The 25,512-nt window shown below is 47.2% G+C and overlaps 1 protein-coding gene across 8 annotated transcripts in view; it reads left to right on the forward strand.

Annotated features, from left to right (window-relative positions):
- Positions 1-25,512, forward strand: part of fbrsl1 (fibrosin-like 1) — a 251,886-nt gene that overhangs the window by 101,891 nt on the left and 124,483 nt on the right. For all 8 annotated transcript variants that reach the window (XM_062543054.1, XM_062543055.1, XM_062543056.1 and 5 more), the window contains exons 3-4: positions 1,405-1,506; positions 5,940-5,975. In XM_062543054.1, the coding sequence (XP_062399038.1) occupies positions 1,405-1,506; positions 5,940-5,975 (138 nt within the window). The remainder of the gene's footprint in view (positions 1-1,404; positions 1,507-5,939; positions 5,976-25,512) is intronic.

Raw genomic sequence — 25,512 nt, forward strand, 5'->3', positions numbered from 1 at the left:
GTGGGGAGGGGGGTGCAAATGCTTATTTGTAATTTATCAGCCCTGATTCTAAATAAACAAAAACAATCAGTGGTGGGTTCCTGTTACTCCCACGATTCAATCACTTGAGCCGTTCCTTTTTTTCTGTGTGTGTGTGTGTGTGTGTTCTGGTGCGGCCACGGAAAGAGCCAACCACGCCTCATGCCGACTTCCCAGACAGAGGAACTGATTAGCTTGTCAGTCTGTCAGAGGGAGTTGGGAGAAAGTCCTCAGACTACACCGCAGTCAGCCATGATTTGTGCCACCTGCAGCTATTTCTGCGTCTGCCAGGTCGTGTGACAGTTTTATTTTTTTCCATTTATCTTTTTTTTTTTCTTTTTTTGAGCTATTCCCAGTTGTGTCTTGGCAACTCTCGCCACTGACCTCATCAGAGAGGTAATTTATCCATCCAATCAGCTGGCCTGTCCGGCGCTTGCCGGGGTAATTAAATGGGAATTGTGTCTGGTTTGGCTTGTTACCGAGCGGCAGAAGGACAGGCAAACACCCCTGCCTTTGGCGGCCAGGTGGCGGTGTGCAGGACCTGTCAGATTAGCTGATGACCCTTTTAATTCTACCTAGCCGGGGGCCATAATTGATATTTACCAGGAAAGGTTAATTGTAGCAGTGATCTGCTTAAATTGCAGTGGAGATCTGGAGACTGAGCGTGCCACCCTGGGAGCCACAAGGGACCCACTGGCAAGCTGCTAGTCAAATGGATTACGCCCCGCAGCCTTCCCCATCCTCCTCTGGGGGAGGGAGGGAGGGAGGGATGGAGGAGTAGAGGGGTACAATGTGCTGATAGGATGCTGCGCACCTGCAGCAGGGTTATGTGCCAGCCTCCCTTCTTCAACAACCGTGCGCTCACACACACACACACACACACACACACACACACACACACACTCATACACACACACGCCACAGCCATCATCACTTCTCGCTCGGTGAAATATGGGTTGCTGCCATGTTGCTCCTCTGGCGAGCCAAGCCTCAGGTGTGCGAGCCCTTTAGGAGGAAGCGGGGCAGGAAAAGTGGGGATGAACGGCTCTGGATGTGTGCACAAAAAACCCCAAACACTGTCTGCTGTTGATAAGATGGATTATCTCTGCGATTGTGTCATTATTTTTGCGAATTTGTTTCTGTTGTCTTTGTGGCCCAGTGCCCAGTCCAAAGGTCGTAGGCAGGTGAACAGTTTTTCTAAAGGGAGAACTGTTTTGCATGTATTCAAACTGCAATAAGTGACCTACCCAAATCCACAACAAAGACCTGATACAGATCAGATGGAATGGCAGCAAGATGTCCTCGGATGTTTCTGCCATGCCGTCATAGTTGTTGCACGCTGAACTCAAGCTCCTCGTGTTCTCTCTCTCTCCCCCCTCCTCACAGTTCAAAGGGTTTCCAGGCCGACCAGGACGGAACCTTGAGGAGGAGGCCATGCAGGAGCTGGGCAAGCCTCACCGGAGCAACTCCAGAGACCGACTCAGTGAGGTAAGCTCCCCTGAGCCCAGGGCCCAGGCCTCTCTCTCAGCCACCTCACTCTTCCATCAGGCGAAAAAATGTCAGCGGCCACGATTCTGCAGAGAGATGGGAGGGAAGTGGTGTACGGTGACCTCGACCCAAAGCGCCATCGTCCTTCAAATGTGCTATTTATTAGCATTTAGCGCTAACCTTGCGCCGGGGAGGGAGAGAGCCCGGCTGAGAGGGAGCCGATGCTAGGGAGTGTTGGCATTCAGACGCGGCTTTCGCCTTTTATAGTGGAAAGTGATGTTCCAGCAGGTGTGAGGCAGTCGACTGACCCAACCGCACGGGGAGTTAAAGGCCTTTCCAATCATCGTCCCAATCCTGTCCATATGCTCGCCGACTGCCGAGATAAGTGGGCAGCGCTCGCAGAGGAGTGACTGAGGCTGACTGCTGGCACCAGGATAAAATAATGCAATTGGGATCAGGGGGGGAAAGTAATGAGAATTTATGCAAAATCCCATGCGGCGCCTTTTAAATGAATGTAGAATATGCTTCCTAACTAATGCCTGTCAACCAGGCCTCCCAAACCAGCCCAAATTCAATCAGACGGTTCAGTCAGCTGGAGAGACCGAGAGGGAAGGCGCTGTCTCTGCGCTGCACTGATGGAGGGAAAAAATAATGGAAAAGAAAAGATTTTAATGAACATATTAAGTGCATTGTTTAAGCTATTCAGAATCCCGTGGAAAATTAAAGAAGTGAGGAAATAACCTCCCGCCTATCTCTTCATGTCTTATTCTTTCTCTTCCCTTCACTCGTTCTCTCTCTCTCTCTCTCTCTCGCACACGCGCTCTCTCTTTCTCGCTTTCGTCTCTCTCTGTCTCTTGCCATTCCTCATGAATTTGTGTAAAAGGCTGTTTTTTAATGAAAAAGTCAGGAGGAGAAGGCAGGCTTGGCAGATAAAAGGGAGATGCTGGCTGACAGCTCTGACAGGGAAATGCAACAGTGAAAGGGGGCTGGTAGGGGAGCTGTTGAAAATTGCATGCTGTAATCGCTGACGGTGTTAGATATGGCATGTCTCTCTAATCTCCTGCCAAATGAATGGCGTAAAAGAAAAAGCAGATCGCTGTGCCTGTGCGATCCATATCTATCCGTCTCTCTAAACTGGATATTGTCATTCTGCCGGCATCTCTCCATCCCCCCCCCCCCCCAAAAAAAGAGAAAAGAAAAAGATGTGTTGGCCAGTGCCACTAAACGTTTTCTGTAAACACCGTCTCTCTGTTGTTCGCAGGCTCCATGAAAATCGTCTGTAACATTTTCCGCCATGATAGTTCTCGCCAAAGCATACACAAAGATGCACAAAGAAACACTCTGATATCCACTTCAAAGTCTTTCAAGCTATCTAATGATGTTCTGGCGACGAGCAAACCGGATTTCTCTCGCCCCGCGCCAAAAAGGAAATCGAGACAAACAAGAACCACGTTTTTTCCCCCCACCGCCGCAACGACGACGAGTCGTGATATTTTTACAGGCTTCCGAAATATGGCACATGGTCTTTATCTGTTTGCTTAGACAAGGTCAGTTTTGCCCTCTGGTTCAGCGGGGCTCCCGAGCCATGTGGTGGAGGGATTAGGGAAATTGGAGGGGAGTTTGCCGTGCATCTGTGTTCAGTAGCGCCGGGGAAAGATGGCGAGGCGGGTTTGGGGCGGCTGCACAGTTGGAGGAGAGGATCGACACAGATGGGGTCTCTCACCAACCCAACCCAAGCCCGGCCCCTACCATCTCCCTCTGCCGCAGCAGAAGCATGACCCACTGGATCTGGGCCCCTGTTTTGGGCTCCACACTTCATGCTCCACAGAGCCTGATTGGCCCCGCTGCGGCTACTAGAGCCTCAGGAAACCAATAGCGTGGCCCCCGGGGGTTGGAGGGGGGGGGGGGGGGGGGGGTGACCGAGCCCCACCCCACTTGTCACCAGGGCTTTGAGGGGCCAAGGGAGGATGGGCGTGGAAATGGGGAAAGGATTAAGGGGCGGATTTATCAACATTTCTGTCCTCCGGGGCTGTTTAGTTAACCCTAAAACTCTGCCAGCGTCATGAGCAAACCCCAACCCCCTACCCACCCACCCCCCCACCCACCACCACCCTCTCTGGACTCATCCACTAGCCGCCTCCCCCTACGCCCCCATCCCACCCCCTGTGCCTGGGACAGCTTCTTGAACCCTTTTGAAGTCCTAAGCGCTGCAGAAATCCATTGAGAGCCATGTATAATGGCTTTTAAGAGAGAGTGTTTAGATGTATCCCAACCCTGTGGCTTATGAACCGCAGCTGCTTTAATGGATTCCCGCCCTCCCTCCCCTTCACGATTCAGCCACACTAAATCGAATGCATTGTCCCTCATTATCATTTAAATAAGCCGCCCTTTTCTCCCCAAATGCCCCAAACTTGATTGAGCCCTGCATTGTAAGGCTAATTCCAAATAGTCTTGCCCTCCCAAGAGATGCGTACATGCATGCCCGCACGCATACACACACTCACACATACACACACTCACTTTTGCCCCTTTTGGTGAAGGGGGGGGGGGGGGTGCCATGGTTGTCCCCATTTGGTGCCTTTCTCCACCACTCCTCCCCCGTTCCGTCTGGAGAGAGGAGGGGAGAGCGCCGAGACCTGGAATAGTCTTCCACTTCCCGCAGAGCTGCATTTCCGGTTTGCAGCGGGACACCTCTTTAATTGTCACAGTGGGGGCAGCCTGCAAATCAGAGGGAACAGAGCCACTGATGAGGGCTAAAGCGCCGCGCAGGTGTGGGAGGCTAGAAGGGGTGCGCTGGGATTGAATTCGAGGCAAGGACAAAATTGGTCTAGCAGAAAAGTCCCCTCCTGAGACTGTGGTTGAAATTGCCAATCGAAAACGGAGAAGGGGGGGAAGGGGTAGGGGGAGAGGGAGGGGAGAAAGGGGAACGTAAGGGAGATGTGGAGATTGGTATTCTGACTGTGCCCGAAGTGACAGAAAACGCTCCACCACCGCTGCACCCGCCACTGCCATCACCACCTCACCAACCTTCCAACACCACCCGCCACCCCCCCTGCCCCCTTCCACACACACGCACACACACACACACACACACACACACACACACACACACACACACACACACACTTCCCGAGTCGCGGCCCTCAGTCAGTGGAATGAACTGTGGAAGGACTTGTGTCCCGAGGCTTCATTCATCAAGGGTTTCCGAGGTGCCAGTCGAGTCACTTGCCTCCTCACAGCGAGAGCGGGAGGTATAGAGGCGCCAGGCGCACTGAGGTGAAGCAACTCTCCGAATTACACACTGTGTTGAAGTGCACACCGAGGCGTCTCACTCCCTAAATTATTCATTCCAGAATTTTGGGATGAATGACAGTTATTCAAAGGCTGAAACTATTCTCAGAGATGGGGCTGAGGACTCACTTCAAACTCTTCCAAGCACCCTTAGATGTTTACTCTATTCACCAAGTGAATCGTTCATTATTTAGAAGGTGTGAGAGTTTGACATCTTACGGTGATGCAACGGCATGGCAAATTGAGAGGAAGAAGTGGTTGTTCCTTGTGAGAGCTTCAAGAAAGTCCTCTTGTTGCTAGTTAAAGATATCAGACAAGTAAAGAGATTAGAAGATTACTAAATAATGAGAATTCGGTGCAGACATAACTTGATGCATAACTATTTTCTGAACAGGATGTTCAGCTAAGTCATATAGGTGAAATGGCTCACCGTGGCTTTTAATGGCCAATTTTATCCCAGAGCTGTTCCACTGCCAAAAATGTATACATTTAATATGTATAGTGAGATATTAGGTTTGTATTGCGGCCCCACATTTCTTCACTAAAGCCATGGGCTCGATCAAGTTAATCTACACACAGTTGATTATTCATCCACATTATTGCTTGGGGGTACTGTCTTCTAAAGGAAACAACAAACAACATGAAACCTAGCATTTTGCCCTTATCTGTTTGGTAATGACTAAGAGATATGCAACTGTTTGGAAGTGGTGTTATTGTAAAAAGCCACTGACATCAGCCTTGAAAGCTGTCCAAGCCCCCCAACAGGTTGAGCTCCACAGCAGACGCCTGAACAAAAAGCACTAGATTACTCCCCCAGATAGGAGTCGTTCCAGCCAATAGATTGCCAACCGCAGCAGATCGTGTTCCATCATTTTCTCCCCGACCGCAAACGGAGCGCTCTGCATTTATGATCTGACACGTTTCGGGGGGCCCGTGTGCGGTGAACGCACAGGGCCGCGCGAGTGAATGGGATCACGGCTGGCCGTGCGCGGGGAGGGAAAAGGTTAATGCGCATATTGATATTAAAGTGCTGCGGCTTCATCATGTCTCTGTCAGTCCTTAAAGGTCACCGCTGTTCTCTCTCTCCCTCTCACTCTCACTCTCTCACTCGCTCTCTCTCTCTCTCTCTTTTCCCCCCACAGAGCTCGACTCACTCGCTGTCAGGGCGCGGCTACTCGGTAAGTGACATTTTCATGCTTCATGGCTTTATGGCAGAATTACAATCTCCACGGCCACTTTTATGGGCCCACAGGTAGACATTTTAATTATGTTAAATAGAGTAATGGAGAAATCATGATATTAGGGACATCACTCTTGGATGACTGACTGATTAAATTGTACAAAGGTGTCCCGCTGCACCTTAAGTAAATGGCCCCCATCTTCTCCTTTTTTTTTATTTACAGCAATCTCATTCCGCACTCAGGCAGTTAAAGTGTCTTATGTCTCTGTCTTGCACCGCTGGCTGCTGCCACCGCTGTAGCCCTTTTTATGCCGTCTTCCCAGAGCACTCTCCTAATTCCTCAGAAGCCATCTCCGCTGAGATGGTCTCCCTGGTGCATTGATTCTTCCAGACACACACTCTCTCTCTCTCCCTCTCCCTTTCTCTGTATCTCTCTCTCTCTAATTATGCACTTTGTAAAATGTCTGCTGTTGCTTGGAGATGCGCGCGGGCCTAATATCACCTGTGGTGGCGTCTTGTGTTGTGTATTCCCATGTGTGACTGCGAGGAAGTGAGAAAGTAGAATAGTCTTTTCATCCTAGCAGCAATTTCTAGCAAGGTGTCACTGGTGGGCTATTTATATTACTTGAAAGTCGTCGTTGGCAGGCACTCATAAATATGCGCCTGTGTCACAAAGCAGTCATCCTGACACACCCTGACTCGTGCACGGGGAAGAATGCGATGCTTGTTGCCAAGGTTTATGGCAGCATGACGGTAATGTTACGCAAAAGTGATTAAATTCCAGATCATTTCTGTGATTGTGGCGCATGATATAAGGGTTTGATTGATACTATTACAATCGCCTTTTGTGCAGAAATGGGCGTTTAAAAAAAGATAAGAAAAGGTTGGTGCAATCCGAGTCTCTTCTTTTTTTTTATAGAGTTTTGTGTTCAGGACAATAGTCTTCACTATAACCCCAGAGTTAATAAATGAACTCTATTATCTGATGTGAGTTGACAATGCTTATCAGCGGATGACAGCTGTATAAAGAGTATTTTTGAACAGTCACACACACGGTGCTTGAGATAAGGCACATTCGCTTTTTTTTGTGTGTGTGTGTGTGTGTGTGTGTCTGCATGAAATGGCGTGTCACATTCTCAGTCCTCATGGTTACACACTGTGAAGGAAGAAACAAACCGCAAAAAGTGACCTCTCACAAGCCTCTGTGGACCCTCTGGCATTAGCTGTCAGATCAGACTTGGGAAGGTGGAGGCGAGACCCTCCCTCCCTCCCTCCCTCCCTCTCTTCCTCCCTCTCTCTCTTCCTCCCTTTCTTCCTCCCTTCCTCATCTTCTTGACACAGAGAGAGAGTGAAAGAGAAAGACCCAGAGAGAGAGAAAAAAAAAATGAAGAGAGGCAAGAGGAAGGTTGGGGAAAGAAAAAAAAAATTGGCCGGCGGTTGGGAGGATGTCAGGGTGGAGGGCAGGAAGTGTCACATTGTCAAGCCTCCCGTCTGCCTATCTGGTGGCGTTATCTGTGGTGGGGGGGGGGGGGGGGGGCTCTCTGGGGCCGTCTCGGGTCCCGCCCGCCCGCAAGCTGCTCACGCTGGGCTGTTCACGCTGTTATGCGTCGTGCCGCGCAGCACGCCGGCCAGCCTTATCTGCAGGTGCCCAGGGCTCCACCACGGGGTCTCAGGGGCCTCTCAGGGACCCGGCCAGCGAGAGCCACAGCGGTAAACAGGGAACAGGGCCCTGGCAGGAGGAAAGGGAGGAGGCAGAGAGAGAGAGAGAGAGAGAAGGAGGGAAGGAGGGGGAGAGAAGGGAGATGAACCATGAGGATGGCAGGAGCAGGGTTATCTGATGGCCAGCCCAGGGTCCCAATCGGCGTAGCCTAGCCTGCCCCCGTTTCACAGAAAAACATTAGCCTGGGAGCTTTTATCTGTCACCAGGCACCAAGAGGCAAAAAAATAACAAATCTCTCCCGACAGTTTGTTTTCCTCTCCTATAGGTGATAACGCCTCTGCTGCTTTTGCCCACCATATGTCTATGTTGCCTGCCAGGGCCCTGGTATTTTGTGAAGTTCAGGGCAACACCTACATTCAGATCTAAAGAAGAAAAAAAAGAAGTGAGGCCTGACAATTTCAGATAGGGACACGGAGGAGTAAAATAAAACCTTCCAGAACTATCTTGGGTATTTTAAACAGATAACTACCAGTCGTGATTTATCGGCCAGGCCTCGGGGGTTGTTTATTTAGCACATTACTCATCACTACAGTGGGTGGAACCCGGAGAAAGTGGCTCCGTCCCAGGATTCTGAAAGGGTGCTGAAGTCAGCTTTAGCGGTTTTATGTGTTGCTGTTTACTGTATGAAAATGTAGCCTTCATATTGTTAATGGTGAATGGTAAGTTGTGGAAGAAACTCTTTAAGTGGTGCTTCTACTTGAAGGTAAGTGTGTTTGGTGTGTCTGCGCCTCTCTGTCCCTGTCTTATCTGTCGTGACAAAATGAAATAGCCCAGTTGTATAAATGTATGCTGCTTTCAGGTTTAGTCATTTGGACAAAGGCGACATACTTCTTCATTCATTCTCCTAAAGACAAAGCCCGCAACTTGATCTCCTGAAAGCGTGGCCACTGCTGACTCAACATGAAATATATGGCATAGCCTCGCCTCGAAGACGCCGTAGACGCGTGGCTGTTTATTGGCCCAGGCCGCCCATCGCCGGTGCTCCATCCGACGGCTTTATTATGATGTCACCCGGGCCGCGGAGACGCTATCACGCACATTTCCTGAGTCGCTACCTGCTTGTTTTTATTGTGGAAGATGGGCTCTGAGGAGGGTGATTTATCTTGCTTCCCCAGGCCCCCCAGATAAAAGCAGCACTCCTCCGTACCGCACCTCGCCGGAGGCTGAAATAGATGGCCAAGTGTCAGAATATCTCTGCTGCCATATCTAGGCGGCCAATCTCCTGTGCAGGGACCACAAAAGCATGGAGGGCCAGACAGATTGCACAAATGGAAAAATAGTCTGCCGTCTCATTTTGTCCTAGGTGTATATATTCGTAACCCCGTAGTCAAAATCGTTAAGGTTCAAGCCTTTGTTTATTTTTCTCTTTAGGATAAACTGGAGCATGTTTAAGTGATCGGCGTATCTGTGTGTGTGTGTTTTGAGAAGGTTTGTTGCATTGTTTTGTGCTTAAGTGGAAACCTGAAGCGTGTGTTTGGGTTCACCCAGAGCACTACGAAGACAGCTGGTCCTCTTTCTCTTGTTTTGCTCCTCTGCACACACCCGTTTCTCATTACCGTGCTTTGGCATATGTACATGCGTTTCACGCTAGGTTAATCCACAATTAAGCACAACATTTACTAAGCGATTTGTTCGAAAAAGAAACTAAATGGACAGAACTTGTTTAATTGATTTGGCACTCGCGACCTTTGTCTTTGGTCCAAATTGATGTTCTCGTCTTTCCTGGAAGTTTTGAAAACGGAGGTCCTTATCGGCGGAGAGGATTATGTCATATGATTGCAGGAGTGCACTGTAAAAGCACTGGCTGTTTCAACAAAGTAGCCCTGATTCCTTAGATTACCTTTTGAAATGAATGCATCCTTGTTTACTCAAAGTCCCTCAGTCATGAGGAACACATGGCCTGAGTTGTAGTTTTTTTTTTGTTTGAGCATGGAAAAGGTTGTTTAGCCACAGCTTGTGTGGAGAAATACCCTATGGCCTTTGGATCCTTAAGCAGAGCACAGCCTTTGTCCTGCAACCACAGCAATTCAATCTCAACCTCTTCTCAGCTCGTATTGACTTTCACCATATCCTCTTGCATTCCCTCCATAATCCCATCCAGTGAACCCCCCCCCCCCCCCCCCCCCATCCTCTACCCCCCACCCAAAAAGTCCAGTGCCTTTATAGGCCTCGCAGGTGTCCGCATAACATGGGCCTCTGCACACAGTGAAAATTAGTAAAAGAAACCAATAGCCCAGCAGGACGGGGGCTAAAGCACTGACATTGTCCGCCTTTCCTGTGGGGCTGTGTCTGTCAGAGCTTGCGCCATGAGGGCTGTCCGGGGTTGAAAAACCTATTTGTTTATCCCCGTGTGCGGGCCCGCTTCAGAGCAGAGGCCCTGCTGCTGTGCGCTCGCTCGGGGACCTGGGCTGTTGCCGCTAGCAACAGATAAAAATTGCTGTTAACCACAGCAGGGTCCACAACACATCAATCACGCGGGCTCCCCCCGATAAAGGCTTTAGGCTTTTGGGGGCCCTTCTGAATGGCGGTTTGAAAAATCCTTTCCAGTGACTGCACAACCCAATGGAGGAGGCCAGATTCATTCAGGCAGTCAGGGGAAACTTCATTTTCACCTTGAACGGGTTCTTTTCATATATTTTTCTCGACCCCCCTTTCTCCTCCCTCCAATGGAGATGCATTGAAACCGCAGAGCACAAAGGGTATTATTGGAGAGGTCGTTTGAATAAAATGGCCACGTGATGACCCGGTCACAGAAAGTGCTAGAATGCCTCATTTGTTCCACATTTACTCTTAATTGCTTTTGCCACTTGGAGTTGCTCCTCAGGCTGACTGTTTTGCATGTAGCATTGCCGCTAGCCACCTGGAGAAGGGGCGCTAAGCATACCCAAGATTTATCGCCCCTCCACGTTTCCAGCTTCTGTTTAATGCTCATTCAAAAGCTTTTATCAAATCAATGTAATTTAACCATAATGTTTTTTGCATTCAAAATCCATTCTGTGCAAGGATTTAGAGAGTGATATTTTTGATATTGTTATTCATGGGGTGATAGAGAATAATGATGCAATATTGAACGCTATAATTGGATGCACTATAGAGAGCACATTTAATGTTTTATAACGCTTTTTATGCAAGAATTTTAAGGATGTAGAAGCAAAGTACCTTGTTTATTATAGCTGACATATATAAGTCTTTTATTCAACCTGCCATAAGGAAAATGCCTAAGTCTTAATCACAATAGCATGTGTTTTTGTAGCTGGCCTCTCTACAAATGAACCGATATCTGAATCTTGTGCTGTGATACTTGTGCTATGGCACAATCAGGCCTCGATTACATGCTTACTTCCATCTACAAAAGCTCTTAACGCAGCCTTGAATGCTTTAATGAGCACTGTAATGAATGCTCAGTGTGTTTGGCAATTCTCCTAGATATTACTGTGCCTTTTATGGTCCATTATAACATACAATTTGCATCAGCAAATTACAATGCTCAATATCATTATCCAACTAAGACCTGATCGTAAATTAACGCTCCAATTACAGGCGTCTGTCTGTTGGGAGAGAGCGATCAGTGCCCGTCTCCGTGAGGAGAGGTGAGGGATGTCTCCTGGTTTGCCTGGATCCTCTGCGGAGGCATTTATTCAGATAATCGGACCGGCCTCCTTTCTACTTCCTGCTCCAACCTTAAGGCCACATTAAAAGCTCATTAAGGGGAGCAGGGTGGAGGGGCAGTGGTGGGGGTGGAGCGGTCGGGGGGTGTGGGGGGGGGGAGTACCGGCGAAGCTACCCGATGAGAATCAGGATCGCTTACCTCCCTGCTGTCGAGCACAATCTCATCTGCCGTCCGCCTTTACAGGGGAGGTTAATAGCATGTGCAACTCAATAAAGTCGAGAAGCTCCACTGTCACTGAAGAGCTGTATTTTCTTATTAAAAATGGCTTCGGCTGCTGTTTTTGCCCCCCTCTCTGTCTGGTTCCTTTCCTTCGTTTTTTTTTTCTCTCTCTTTCCTCTTCATCTGTTTTTCTCTGACTCTTTTTTTTTCCGTCTTCACCCCTGCTGAATTCTAAATCGCTGCCTCTTGTCGCGGCATGGACTGTTCTTCCCTCGATGGTATTATTATGCAGTGGAGGGAGCGCACTAAATTACTGTGATTTATTGCACAGTGGCATATTAATAAAGGTATATGCATATGCGTGGCATGTCTTGAATGCACATGACTGAGGACAACCCTTCGACCGCTCCATTGAGTATGAAAGGCTAATCACTGGCTTTGGGGAAGAATAATCACCTGTGTTTTATGCAATTTAGCGGATTCATTACGGAACAGTATTTACAAGGACTAGTCAATCTTCGTGCACATGCTCAGGCGTCATTAGTTCACCGAGTTCCCATCTCTAATATCCAGTTCAGAGGCTTCGTCTGTCTGCCATTGTTTCCCTCTGCCATACAGAACGTTTCTTTGAAACTCTCGAGTCTCCGTTTTGCTAACTACAGTTGTTTAGTTTTTTTTTTTCGTGTTAACGTGTAACAAAACAGGAAATGGCTGTGATGCCTTTGGTTTGCCTGTAATCTGCGACCCGTGGCCAAATCTCCGCAGGAGAAAAAAGGAACAAAAAGCGTCTGCGGCGGATGGCTGCAGGCGGAGTGTAGACCTCCTTCACCGCCAGACAAAAGGCCTGCAGGCCTCGCCGAGCCCCGAGAGTCTCCACCGCCAAGTAAACAAAGCCTGAAATTAGGGGGAGCCCGGGGCTGACAGGGTTTAACACTAGCGCTAAAATGTTTCTTTTATGGCCCTGGTGAATTCCAGTGTGGGATTTTGAATGCCTGCTGTTTATTTTATTTAATTTTTTATTTCATAATTTATTTTTGCGTGTGTGTGTGTGTGTGTGTTGACACATTTGATGTAGCTTTTTTCCCCCCTCCTCCTCTGCTTCTCTGAGACTTGCACTCTTAAACTTCCCAGGCTAATACGAACAATCAAAATCCTACGCGCATTTACATTTTTAAAAAGCGGTCTCTTTTTAAAAAGGTCTCCACTTACATCATGCCCTCGTTGAGATTCTCATTTGAAATACCTGCTCTGTTCTTTCCAGTGGCCAGAGGAAGCAGTGACGAGTCACGTTGAGACATAGGTTTCGATTAAAGAATCTTGCACACTGATTCTCAAAAATGATTCTGCCGGTAACACAACCCAGAAGCCCCCTCCACCATCACCACCACCACCACCACCACCACTACCATATAAAAAAAAAACCCAACAGCTCTCTCCAGTATGAGCATGTGGTTCACAAAAAGCATGCAAAGTTAGTAACTAGGTCATGTTCTGCCATTCGTCTTATAATCACTCAACGAAACCACAAATTTCTTCCATCTGAGACCCGGTGCTTCTCTCCGCTTGCTGTGACTCCCATGTCAGCGCAGACACTCGTTTGATGTTCTGTCAAGATTTTTTTTGCCTTTTTTTTTTTTTTTTGCATTCCACTTGCCACCTCTGACATTGTAAATGCAAAACACCCCCCCCCCCCCCTCCTTGCTATGAGTACAGACATAGAGACACACGCATACACACCCAAAGCCCCACCACAAGCACCCCGCCACACAGCCTCACATCCTGAGGAGATGCAGGTAGGCATGCAGATGACAGGAAAAAGCGGTCTCATCAGGCATGGCGCTGATCCTGTTCTGTGTTTTGCGAGGGAAATGACTGTTAATGACAAGCGTGGTGCTCTCCCTCGAGACCTCTCCCAGCAGCAGCAGCAGTTGGGGGGCCGGTGGGTTGGGTGTTTTTTTTTTTTTTTTTTTTTCTGAAACAAGCCACAGCGCCTCGAGCAGCTCAAAAGCCAAACAAAGGTAGAGCAACAAAGCTGCGGTTTTCACGCCATCACTCCCTCACACCTTGTTCCACTGCGGTTGGGGCCCTCGGGCTAACAGATGCACCATCTCGGCGCAACCAAGACTTCCTGTGACGCGAGTCTCGGTGGCCTAGCTGCACAGGCTTTTTAGCACTCGCAGCCACGGAAGTTTCTCTTTCACCTTTTTTTTTCTTTCATTATTGAGATTTAATTTGATTTCAAATGTTTTTTTTTTTTATGTTTTTTGTTATTCTTTTCTGTTTTTCTCCTCCACAAGTGCCCAGAGACCAGCGTGCAGAGGTGGACTGGGCGACTGGGCCTCTCGCTCTCTCGCTCCCTCGCTCTCTCTCTGTTTCCCCCCTACGTGCTCGCGCACACGCCAGGCAGATTTCGGCGATTGCGGAGGAGTTTGTGTTTGGAGAAGATAGCGTAATTACATCCCGATCTCCATCGCTTACAAGTGCCACTGGCCCTGGAGTGGGCAGTCGGGTCCCCTCAGCAGCTGCACGGGGCTGATGCCATGGCAGAGGTGGACTTGGCTTTCCCATCCACACAACAGATACTCTCCTCTAAATGCAGGTTGTTGGAGTCCCTGTAAGGGAAAGGATGTTTTTCACTGTTTTTTAGTTAAGACATGTCATGAGGTGAGACACCTTTTCCTGAATACATCTTGTGTTTCAGGATAGAGAGCATTTACTGCCTCTTTATGTTGTCTGAAACAGTCCTTTATCCAGGGCTCCCCATACACAGTGTGTTACTGTATTTGCTGTTGCATTTTGGTGTCTTATTTTAGTAGTACACTGAAAAAGGCCTTGTCCACTATGTAATGGTAGTTCTCATTAACAAAAAGAAAGAAAGAAAGTGTTTAAGCAACAGTGTTAGTGAATAAATGTGTCCCCAGTGAATTACCTGAAAGACCTAACCGTGCGACCCATGCGTTTCATAGACCATTGGATTTCTGTAGTAATCACATGACTGTCAAATACAAAAAGCTTGACATCTGGTTTAAAACTCTATTTTCTTAGTTACTACCTCTTCGTAGGCTCAGGTTCTGACCACATTCTGGACAGTGAGGCTGCGATCACGTAAAAAAAGGCCCCAGTTCAGGTGCTGGGTGTTGAGACACTATGTGCCTGACATGTACCTCAGAGCACTACCAGAGTACTCACCAAAAGCCTACTAAAAACTTCCACGTCTGCCTCTTTGGGACCCTCTCCCAGTGCCTGATACCACCGACGCTGTTTTGGAGCCAGCGTGAGGGGCGCGAGGCTGCGCCGAGAAAGCCATCTCATTGGGCGACTCCGACTCGGAATGCCCTGCGTGGGCCAATCTGGTGGCTCGCCTCCTGCTCGGAGACGGCAGCAGGGTGTCCTGGCGCGGCCTGGCTTCATTACGCCTGCCAGATGGGCCGAGAATTAGATTCCAACTCCCACGATGGCGGGTGGAAGCTGCGAGGCAGGGAGGGAGGGAGGAAGCGAGGGAGAGAGGAAAAAGAGAGGAGGGGTGGGAGAGAACAGACACACGGATAGAGAGCTAGAGCGAGAGAGGGAGAGAGAGAGAGAAAGTAATGGTTTTTGTTTTCATTTACACTGCAAGTTATTACATTTTAATGCAGCACCTCTGGGACTCAGACGCATTAAATGGCTGTTCTTGAATAATCGACAGTAACTGCTAGCAAATGCTGGGGAGAAATGAAATTAGCGAGCGCAGCAATTTGGCACAGTGATTATGGGCTCCTTCGAGGCACTTCCTGATGATTTAAGAATGCTAACATTTAAGCAAGTCAGTTCTCATTACTCTTCAAGGTTAAATCCAGCCGCTTCCAACGAGAGGGAGGCAGTGGCATGGTGGGAAATAAGTTTTCGCTCACTGCATTTTTTTTCTCCCTACTCTTGGCCTCTCCCTTCCTCTCGACTGTTACTTGTCAAATTAGCTGTCTTAGGACGCAGGCGTTTTTGGAAACCCTCTTAACACGAAATTGGTGCGGCTCTACCTGCAGCCACATTACTTTTGCGTAAGTGAGCCCACAGCGTGCGTGGGTGTTTCTTTTTTTCATTTTTTTCGCACAGGAAATTTCCTGTGAAGCAGTTTATTGTTTGTTCTCGGGTTTGTAGCGTTTGCCTCTGTTCATCAGGCCAGGCCTATCGGAGAAAGAGCCACGGTAGTGTGGTGTGGTTGCAATTTCGCCTTGTATTTCCTCAAACGCATCGCATTCGACGTCTACTGTTTCTTCACGGTCAATTTCATTACAGAGGCGGCTCGTCCAAATATGATGCTGCATTACCTCATTTTTTCCCCCCTTGTCCACCAGATGAATGGACTATCAGTGGAGTGTCTTTGTCAGACGATTACCTCCCCCACTCATTCACGGCTTCTCTCTCCCCTGCACATCCCGCAATCCGATTAGGTGACACAACACTGGTTTGGCTCTCCCGCACACATCAACCGTATAAGAAGGTTATAACAATAACAGAGATAATTTTTTTTTCCCTCCCCCCCTTTCCATTACTGGCCGTCAGATCTTCTAAAGTGTGTTTGCCCGTGAGGCGCGTTGTCACCCGAGGCGCCCGGCGGGTCTCGGCTGGAAACGCGTGAGAGGCAGCGGGGATAACGCCGTGCGGCAGAACGCCGCGTATGCAAATGCGGCTCACGGTATCTGGCCGTGATAAATTCTGCCACATCTCGACTGCCTGGAATAAGGAAACAGATGGATTTTACTTTTATCTCCAGGTTTTATCAGGCGGGAGGTATCAGAATGTCTCGCTGCAAAGGAAAAAGGAAAAGGGGGGTGTGTGGGGGGGGGACGTACACGACGAGAATGCTAAATACAGAACTCGATTGTTATGTAGTCTTGAAATGCAAAGTAGAGGATGCCAGCCAAACTCCCCACTGTACTAGTTTGATGTTAAGAGTGTCAGATGCTTTCCCGGTGTTTGGCCTCCTCTGTTTTTTTTTTTTTCGTTTTTTTTTGTTGTTGTTGTTACATAGCACACAGTCAATTCAGTCCCCGTATCCTCACAGGTTCAGCTCAGGAGCCATCTAAATGCAAACGGTTTTAAATCTCCATGTATTATTTAATACGGATTGCCTGAAGCAGCTAACACGTCCCACAGATGATCCCAAAGCTGGAATTCTGCTTCTCTTCCCTGATCGTCGCGCTTCCTGAACACTTCCCAGTGGCTGCCTCAAGACTTCCTTTTACATATGTGCAAATTACATATAAATCCCCCTGAAACAATTCACACTTCGCTAGCCCACATTAAGCATAGTGGTGTGAGATTAAGGAGTGTCTCTACCCTCCCCCCCTCCTAAAATGCATGAGCCATGTTTTTTTTCCATATATCTCAGATCCCTCTCAGGTCAAAGTGAAGTTATTTTACACGTGGTTTAATCGCGTTCCCCTGAGGCTTTCCCTTGGCGGTGCGCACAGGGCTAAGCATTTTATACCTATTAACTTCCCCCAAATTACATTTAAAGAACACGTTGCATGTTTTTACAGCCGTCAGCCCCGCGCCATTGTATTATGCATGAGCACAAATTGCATACATGGGTCAAGATGAGCTGTGTTTCTTCCCAGAGCAAGCTAACGTCACACTCTGGCAATGCTAATAGCAAATAGTTCAGCCGAAGCCTCTATGATATCAACACCAACATGTCAGTATGTCAGCAGCATGGAGAAGTCAATTAGAGGGTTTCATTTAAGTCCTGCCATTAAGTCGTCCATTACTGCTAAATATGGTGAGAGGAAGTTTCTCCTTTCACCCCCCCCTGTGTTTTGAGACGCCATTGCATCAGCCACTGCAGGGTTATCAAAGCCACCGATGTCGGGTCTCTTGACAGGGCCGCCCTGCCTCACCTAGCAGTGAAATAATGCCATTGGCTGGAGGTATGCATTGGGTAATTCAGCTGCCAACATCTCGTTGATGGATGTAATGAACACATTCATCACTCTCTGCTCCGTTTTAATTCACATTTATTGTTTTTAGACTCGCTCAAGGCCTGTCAGCGGCCGTGGCAGCTTGAAAGAAATCTCAAATTAAATTAAAATTGCTCACTCACCCAAAACAAAAGCCCCCCGTATCCCTTAAAGATCACACATCTGTTCCTTAACTTGTCGTCGCTGTGACACACACACACACACACACACACAACCACGCACACACACAAAATGTCAATCCCTATCTGCTCTGTAATTTAAATGAATCGTGCCAACGGGGCCATCGAGTGCTTCATCATGTTAAAGTGCCCATGACATTATGGATGGAGCGCACGCCCCTGTGCAGCCAGCTATGGTAATGTATCTGGAAGGAGGCTGCTGCTACTGCTCCTGCTGCTGCAGGGTTGGCCACGTCAGGCAGAGCCGAGCAAAGGGCCGGCCAACGCCACAAGAGAGGCCAGAGGCCCAGCCCTGCTGCTCGCAACTGCACTCACCCTGGACACGGGAGATGGGAACAAGGGGGCCTACATGCTAAGAGTCCTAGTGATGTGACACACCACATATGCTTTCACCAACACTGATTTGAAATGCAGTGCCGTCGCAAAGAAGCAATTAAAGTTTAGTTATTTTTTTTATCGTTGAACACCAGTGTTTTTACAGGTGTTAACTCAGGTGTTAATGTTTGTTTATCTCTGAGCAGTGGAGTCCTGTATCAACTAGCTACACACTATGTGCTAGAACACAAACATATACCCACACATAATTAAATGAATAAAAACACAGCACATGTTTGCTCACTTATATCTGCATATTTTAATTCTTCCCCATGATATCAGTAGACCGTATTAATGGCAGCAATCTCCGAGCACTGGTCCAAAAAAAGCATTTGTAATGGTGAATGGATTCCTAATGGTGTGCTGGAGGAATTAATTTGTATGCATGCATGCTTTGTAAGTGTGGCGTAAAACAGTTATGATGATTGTTGGTAGGTTTGTAGGGAGCAACAATCATGCGTCTGCCTTCTTTTTTTTCGAGTCTTTAATAATACATTTTTTTTTTTTTTTTTTTTAGACTCTGGGCCTTCTCGCTCGTTTTTGAAAAATGCAAAACACACTTCACAATCAGCCAGTTCCATCAACTTGAAGACACACAAAACAAACAACCACAGTGGGAGGATAAAGAGAAAGATAATTTCCACCGCCAGCTTTGCAATTATAACAGCCTCCGAGGTGCACTTTGTAGAGTTTCTCACAGCTTCAGAAAGCCATCCACCCCCGCAACTATAAAGGTCTGCCACAAGATGCGCTGAAGTGATACACTATTTCCCCCCACCTTGCACTTTTCTGAAATTTCACAACTTGATAGTGGTTAGAGCGACACAGATAGTAGGATAAAATCTCACCTCTTTTTTTTCTAGAGAAATGTGTGTGTGTGGGGAGGGGGAGGGGGGGGGGCAGTGAAGCAAAAGCGAAAAGTGAAATAGGAACAGATTCTGTGCTCGTTGGAGGCCTAACAAGGTGTTGTCTCGGTTTCGATTGACACGTCTCTGCGGGCTGCAGGTTGAGCTCGAGCGAGGAGCCTCGTGCAGGTGTCTGTGTGGGCCGAGGCGCCAAAGGCAGGCCAAGGGGTCATAGCAGCATGTGCTGTTCACGCTCCCAGCGAGATAACCACGCATGCACGCCTATCCTTCCTTTGACACAGTTGCCACTTCACTGTGTTGTTTGCTTACTTTTCAAGAACCTTTCTATCAACATGAGCGTGAGGAATCATCTTCAAAGAGAGCAATGTGTTTTTTAGAAAGCCACATAGGGTGATTGTGGATCACTTTTCTTTTTTTATTCAAGCTGTCAACGAGCCGCCATGTTGTTTGACTTTAATGGCAAACATTTGCACTTTTAATATCGCCATCAAGAAAAAAAAAAAAACAATGCTAAATCTTTAATGTTAATGCCACTCGAGGGGGAAAAAAAAGGACAAGAATCCTTTTCTGTTAATGGCGCTGAACACATTTAGGCTTTAGTATTTCAGTTTCACCCATGAGACCCTAAGATGAGCCAAGGCCCACGTAGGCACTAATGTGGCCTAAAATGGCCCATTAGGCAGTTCCCATAGGGACGCGCAGTGGTACAACACAGAGATTACATCAAACGTCAGTGCAAAGCTAGCATGGCCCCTCATGCTGCAGAGAAAGGGTCTGGACCCGCTTGTTTGTGGATTGTAAACGGTGGCGTATTTTTGTCAGCTTATCTTCCCCTGTTTTGGGCATTATCACTGATTATCATGATCCATAATTGGAGATGCCTGATTGTTTTGTGATGATGTAAGATGGAACATGCCCAATAACTGAGGGCTTCAACTTTGCTGCTCACGTATCATTTGGAGTAAGACGTTATGAAGCTGTTATGAGTTTATGAATAAAAGTTGTCTCTATTTTGTTCCTGGATGATCTCATTCTACTGTATTCCAGCAATCTTTTAACGCGTGTATTTAGTAGAACAAAACCGTTTAAGATTCTGTATGCCTTTAGAACGTCAGCACTTAAACCAGTTTTCTTGTTGGCCTGAGATCCACTTGTTTTTTTGTTGTTGTTGTTTGTTTTGTTTTGTTTTTCAACACAGACAAACCCTAGTCTGTTTGTAAATGAAGATGCACGTAGACTTGGTGGGTAGACTATGAAAGTGGAGATAAGGTGTGTTTGCGCTGGATCAGGTGTCTTGCTGTGCACAAAAAGATTAGCAGGTTTTCTTCTGTGTGCTGTTATGTGGGACAATTTCCTGACAGGATGTCCTCTCTTTGAAACCCCTGACATCTTTTCTGTCACACAACAGAGCTGACAATGGCAGTTTCCATCAAGCAAACAAGCACCCTTGCTGCTGAACGGAAAGCCCATCAGCTCCTACTTGACGGTCCAGTGTCATAAAGATACAGGGAGACAAATTAGTGTTGTTTTGCTCTTTGACTTTTGAATAGCTATATTTTCTCTGAAATGAATTGGCTAATTTAGAGTAATTATAGATGCCTAAATATTCGGTCTGCTATTGTGTCAGTGTTGTTAAATCGTTAGCAGATTTAAGTAAATTTAGTCAAGCAAACAAATATAGCTAGGAAACAATCTCTCAATACATTATAGTTGAGAAGATCCATTACTTGCATTATGTAAACCTTTTTGATGGAGAACAGCCATGTTGAATTAGTCCACCTTAACCACTCATTCTGCATCTGCTGGTGCTAAATATAAACTAATTGCATTAAGGTGGTTAAATTCCTATAAGAACAGTTATTTACTTCTTCTCTGCTATCAAAACAAACTTGACTCTTTTTCCCTACAAGGGCAGGTTGTTCCGTGCTTGATGGAGTAATTTGATCAGCCTCGATAAATCAATGACAACATAACTGCCATTTATCGTTACGCTTACAAACATAAACAAGAGATATTTTTGTGTTTTTCACAGATGGAGACGCTCGGCTCAGTTAGACTAGTCTATTCGTTTCCTGGCCAAGATTGTCTGAACTAAGAGATGGCAGGACAGAAATGCCATCCATTGTTAGGTAGCGGCAATTTGTAGCAGTCTCAGTGGGAGCAGCGTAATCTGGGTCCTAATTGTGGAGGGAAGTCGGCACAATGCGGCCAACCTGCCTGATTTGGAAAGCAGATGATGGGGGAGAGACAGAGCCTGACAATGGATCGCGGCACGTCCACCTTTGTGGAGGAGGGAGATAAGACTGGGGCCTCGGTGGGGATTGGAAAGGAGAGACACCAAGCCTACGGCAATGGCCCTGCCTGGATTAATTAGGGCCTCGCTTCTACCAGAGAGCTGTCAGCCCAGTGATGGAGAAAAAGAGAGTGTGTGTGTGTGTGTGTGTGTGTGTGTGTGGGGGGGGGGGGGGGGGGGGGGGGGGGGGGGGGGGGGGGCGGGTTGGTGTTTAGTGGTCATTTCCTCCTACCATTCTTGGCCATGTTAGTTGTTTGCACAAGTGGGAAGATGAGTGTTCTGAAATGGGTGCTGAGCCAGAGGCTGTGGCCGTCTCCCTTCACACAGCGTTCACTGTGTGCGGTGCTTAGTCGGTTAGATTGTGTGGTTATTAGATGACTTGGTGTATTGGATTTGTTCCTGTGTTCTCTCTCAATCTGTCTGCAGGCCACCATTTTGTCATTTGGGCTGTCCACCATTTTAACTTGTGTTCCTTGATGTGCGTTTAATTGACACCGTAAGTTCTTACAGACATGAGGGAGATATCGTTGTCAAGGGTGTTGGAACGATAACAGTTAATCAGCTGAATTCCATCTCCTGTGCTTTTTTTTCAAGGCCATTATCTGACACGGGTCCAAAGGCATTGTCACAGACTCTTAGGGGCGAATCCGGAGATGAAAAATACTTTTAATTTCAAGTGCCAGAAACTTCTTGACTTGATGGCACTCATATATTCTCATCGACGCCTTTAGATTCCGCTAATGGAATCTCGACATTCTTTCCCTGTCTGCTGTCTGCCCGCCCGTGGCACTTGTAGGATCATTTGATTTCAGCTAATAACTGGTGTTAGCCTAAAGAAAGCCAGAAATGAAATCTACCTTCCCCTGGCTCCTTTGTCAACTGTATGAAACTGCCTGACTTTTCCTCGTTTGCCGAGGAGGCTTGGGGAAAAAAAGGCAGTCTGAAACATCATGCAATCCACAAAGACTCTGCCTCTCTCTCACCTCTGTCCTAGAACATTCTCGGCAGAACACATGGCTTGTTACAGGGTTGAAAGATATGCCCACACTGCTTTGCTTGCCCCTCCCCCAATGAACCTTACACCCCCTACAATTCCCCCCCCCTCCCTTGGATCCAATCAAGTCAAATATCAGGCACTTTAAAATGACTCTGGCTCTAATTTTGTTAATATATTTTTTCTTTGGTCTGTGTAAATGAAAATACATCCCTGTTGACACATTCATAGCATGCAGCTTTTTATTAACGAGAGAAGGGAAGTGGTAATGAACTGTGAACACGCCGCTTCCTTTAATTTGGAGCTGAGGTATTGCCCATTTCCATGCATCCGAGCCTAATGCCATATTATTATTCCATCCAGACATGGCTGGAAATTAACTGTGGCATTTATTTTCCATTTTTTTCCCCCCTTCGCTTATTTAATTATTTCTTTGTGACAGGGGAACACAGCACTAGTTACCTCGCAAGAGAGCACATTGCAAGTGTACAAGTCCGTGTTTGTCAACACAGAGTTGAGGAGGAACTAATAGGCGACTTTACCAGTACGCAGTCGTGTGTGCTGCACCGCAAATCAATTTTGATTTTGTTCTAATGTGTTTTTCTCTAACATACTGTACGAAGACTATGAAAAGATGAGGAAAATTGAGATTAGGAAATGTATGCAAGATAAATTGGTAATACTTTTAAGATATATTACTTTTAATTTAGGTGAAACATTTAGAGCTGAAATAAATACCGCATGAGTCTTGTCATCAGATATATAACACATCATATTCTGTATTTCACACACATTGTTAATTTGTATTAGATTTATAAAGAAATCTTAGCGCATGAAAGTATGCGAACTGGTGAAGTATAACACCATTTCCAAAACCCCACCTTAATTAAATTATGTGTAGCTGTAAATTTCATGCTTTTGGCTGAAAAAAAAGGAGTGATGGAAAGTATATGCATAATTAACACCCAACATTCCTTGCACAAAGTGTTAGATTTGCGCATCAACCCTGAATAAGTAATAACCATCCTTCACGTCGGATTGGGATATGTGAAAAGTGTATCAATCCTTTGTCATTTTTAATGCCAGGCAGTATCTTTCAGACGCGAGTTCAGATGAGCTAGTGCTGCAATTACAGCCCCGAGAATAAATGGGGGGAGAGAGAGCGGGAGCGAGCGAGAAAATAGCTCCGCTCGGCTGATGTAACGTCCTGCTGTTCTCCACAAACCCGAAGCCTATCACCCCTCCAGCCCCCCCGCGCTACCCCCAACCTCGCAGGACACCTACAATTAGGGACAGCCGAGAACAGCACGCAGGCACTTTGGGTTTGTGTGCACAAAGGGAATGATAATAGTGTTTGGGACATGGCCAATCACAGGGAAGGACAATAACATAGGGAAGCTCTCACTTATTCACCCCAGCTGCTCTCAAAAAGTGTTTCAGGCCCCATCACAGACAACCCCAAAGAATGGTTACGTCGCTCTACACGCGGATGGAGCCACACTTTCAGACTCGTCTGTACCGTGACTGCACCAGAGAGGGTTCCTTCAGGCAGTGCATTGTGGGAAAAAGACCACTTGTGTCATCTATAGGGAAAATTAGGCCTAAGTGGAGCTGGGGGGGAGGTGTTGGGGTGAGGAACCTAGTCTGTTGCCTCTCAGACCCCCACTGTTCTCTTTATCGCAGCACAGGTTCGGAATCTCTGTGGCGAGCCAATCGGAGTAGCTCGACCTCCTGTGTCGCCTCGGGCCTCTCCCGCTCAGCCATTGTTTTGACTGGTTTTGACAGTCCATTGCTCGAGGGGGCAATAGATGGAATGAGATGCAAATTGGGCTGTTTGTGTGTTAGCGCAACACGTTGACAGTGGGTGTTTGTGCGTAATCAGTGATGCTAATGTTGTTATTCTTTGGGATTACGCATGTGTGTGTGTGTGTGTGTGTGTGTGTGTGTGTACACATACGTATGCATTAGTGCGTGTCTGCAGGTCTTTAGAGGAAGGCCATATTTACTGCACTTGCACACACACACACACATACACACATACACACACACACACTCACACACACTCATACACAAAAAATCCCCTGCCTGCTCTGATGATAGGTGTGAGGGAAATGGTAAAGCATTGGGCCTGTAATGGACTCTTGTTGAGTGCTGGCAGGCCGGGCGGGAGGGAAAGCTACTCTGTAATTGAAATGCAGTCACAGGGTGGTGCCAGCAGCCATGGCAATCTCTCTTTTTAATTCGCACCTCGAAAACGAAACACACACACACACACACACACACACACGCACACGCACACGCACGCACGCGCCAGTAACCGCTGCTGCAGCAGCAGCGCATTTATTAAAATGTCCGGCTCCGTGCCCTTGTTAAGTGTTTGCTGTTTATCATCGGCCATCATGGTGGACAATGCGTTCGCTAAGAGAGGCATCTGTGATGGGGCGCGCTGACCCCTCTAGACCGATGGACTGAACCCGTTCCCAGGCTGACAGCCAGGGCTGTTTAATCAAGTGCTGCACCAGGAGTTGACACTAAATGGAAAAACAAGGGAAACTAAAGAGGAGTTTGGGGGGTTCTCTCTCTGAACATGCTGAGTTAGGCAATTTCATCTCGTTACGGTGCTTCCTACAGCTGAATATTTTGGTGTGTGTAGCTCAGTATAAGGCTGACGCGTGATCCATACAGTAAACCTCGTGACCTGTGATCATTTTCATGATCAGTGAAATTCTAAAGTAAAGAGCTAACACAATTGCCCTTGAATTTGTCACATTAAACTCACTACATCTTCTGAAAACACTTCACTCTAACACTGTTAGTGAAATCACTACTCTGTCTCCTATCTTGTATTACTGGTATTATCCGCTTTTATGCTTGGAGATTAAAGATAGTGTTCCTCTCTCCACTTCCTTGCTAATTTGCACACAGTCACTTCTCCGTTCTCGGAGTGATCAAAAGAAAGGAACGTGAATCTTAATGGTAATCACGGCCTTTCCTCTCGAGCCATAAATAACACAATTATCATACAATTTCCATTTCGATACCTAACATATGGCTTTGAATGCTTGTCAGACTCCATGTAATTATCACAGTTTGTGGCCATTGTCTATCTTGAGTAATTCCCTAGAGTGCACTAAAAATAATCCCGTGTTGATTTTTCCATTTGATGGCTTTGTTTTGCCATGATAATCAGATTTCACGAATGTAAAAATGTTGTTGATATTAGAAGATTTCTGGCCTATGTTTCATATGCCTCGGTGTGATGTCATGGTGCGTTCGGTGGAATGGGGAAGTTTCAGTACACGGTTTCATTCACACAGACCCA

This window comes from Sardina pilchardus, chromosome 8, assembly GCF_963854185.1.
Source record: "Sardina pilchardus chromosome 8, fSarPil1.1, whole genome shotgun sequence".
Lineage (NCBI taxonomy): Eukaryota > Metazoa > Chordata > Actinopteri > Clupeiformes > Clupeidae > Sardina > Sardina pilchardus.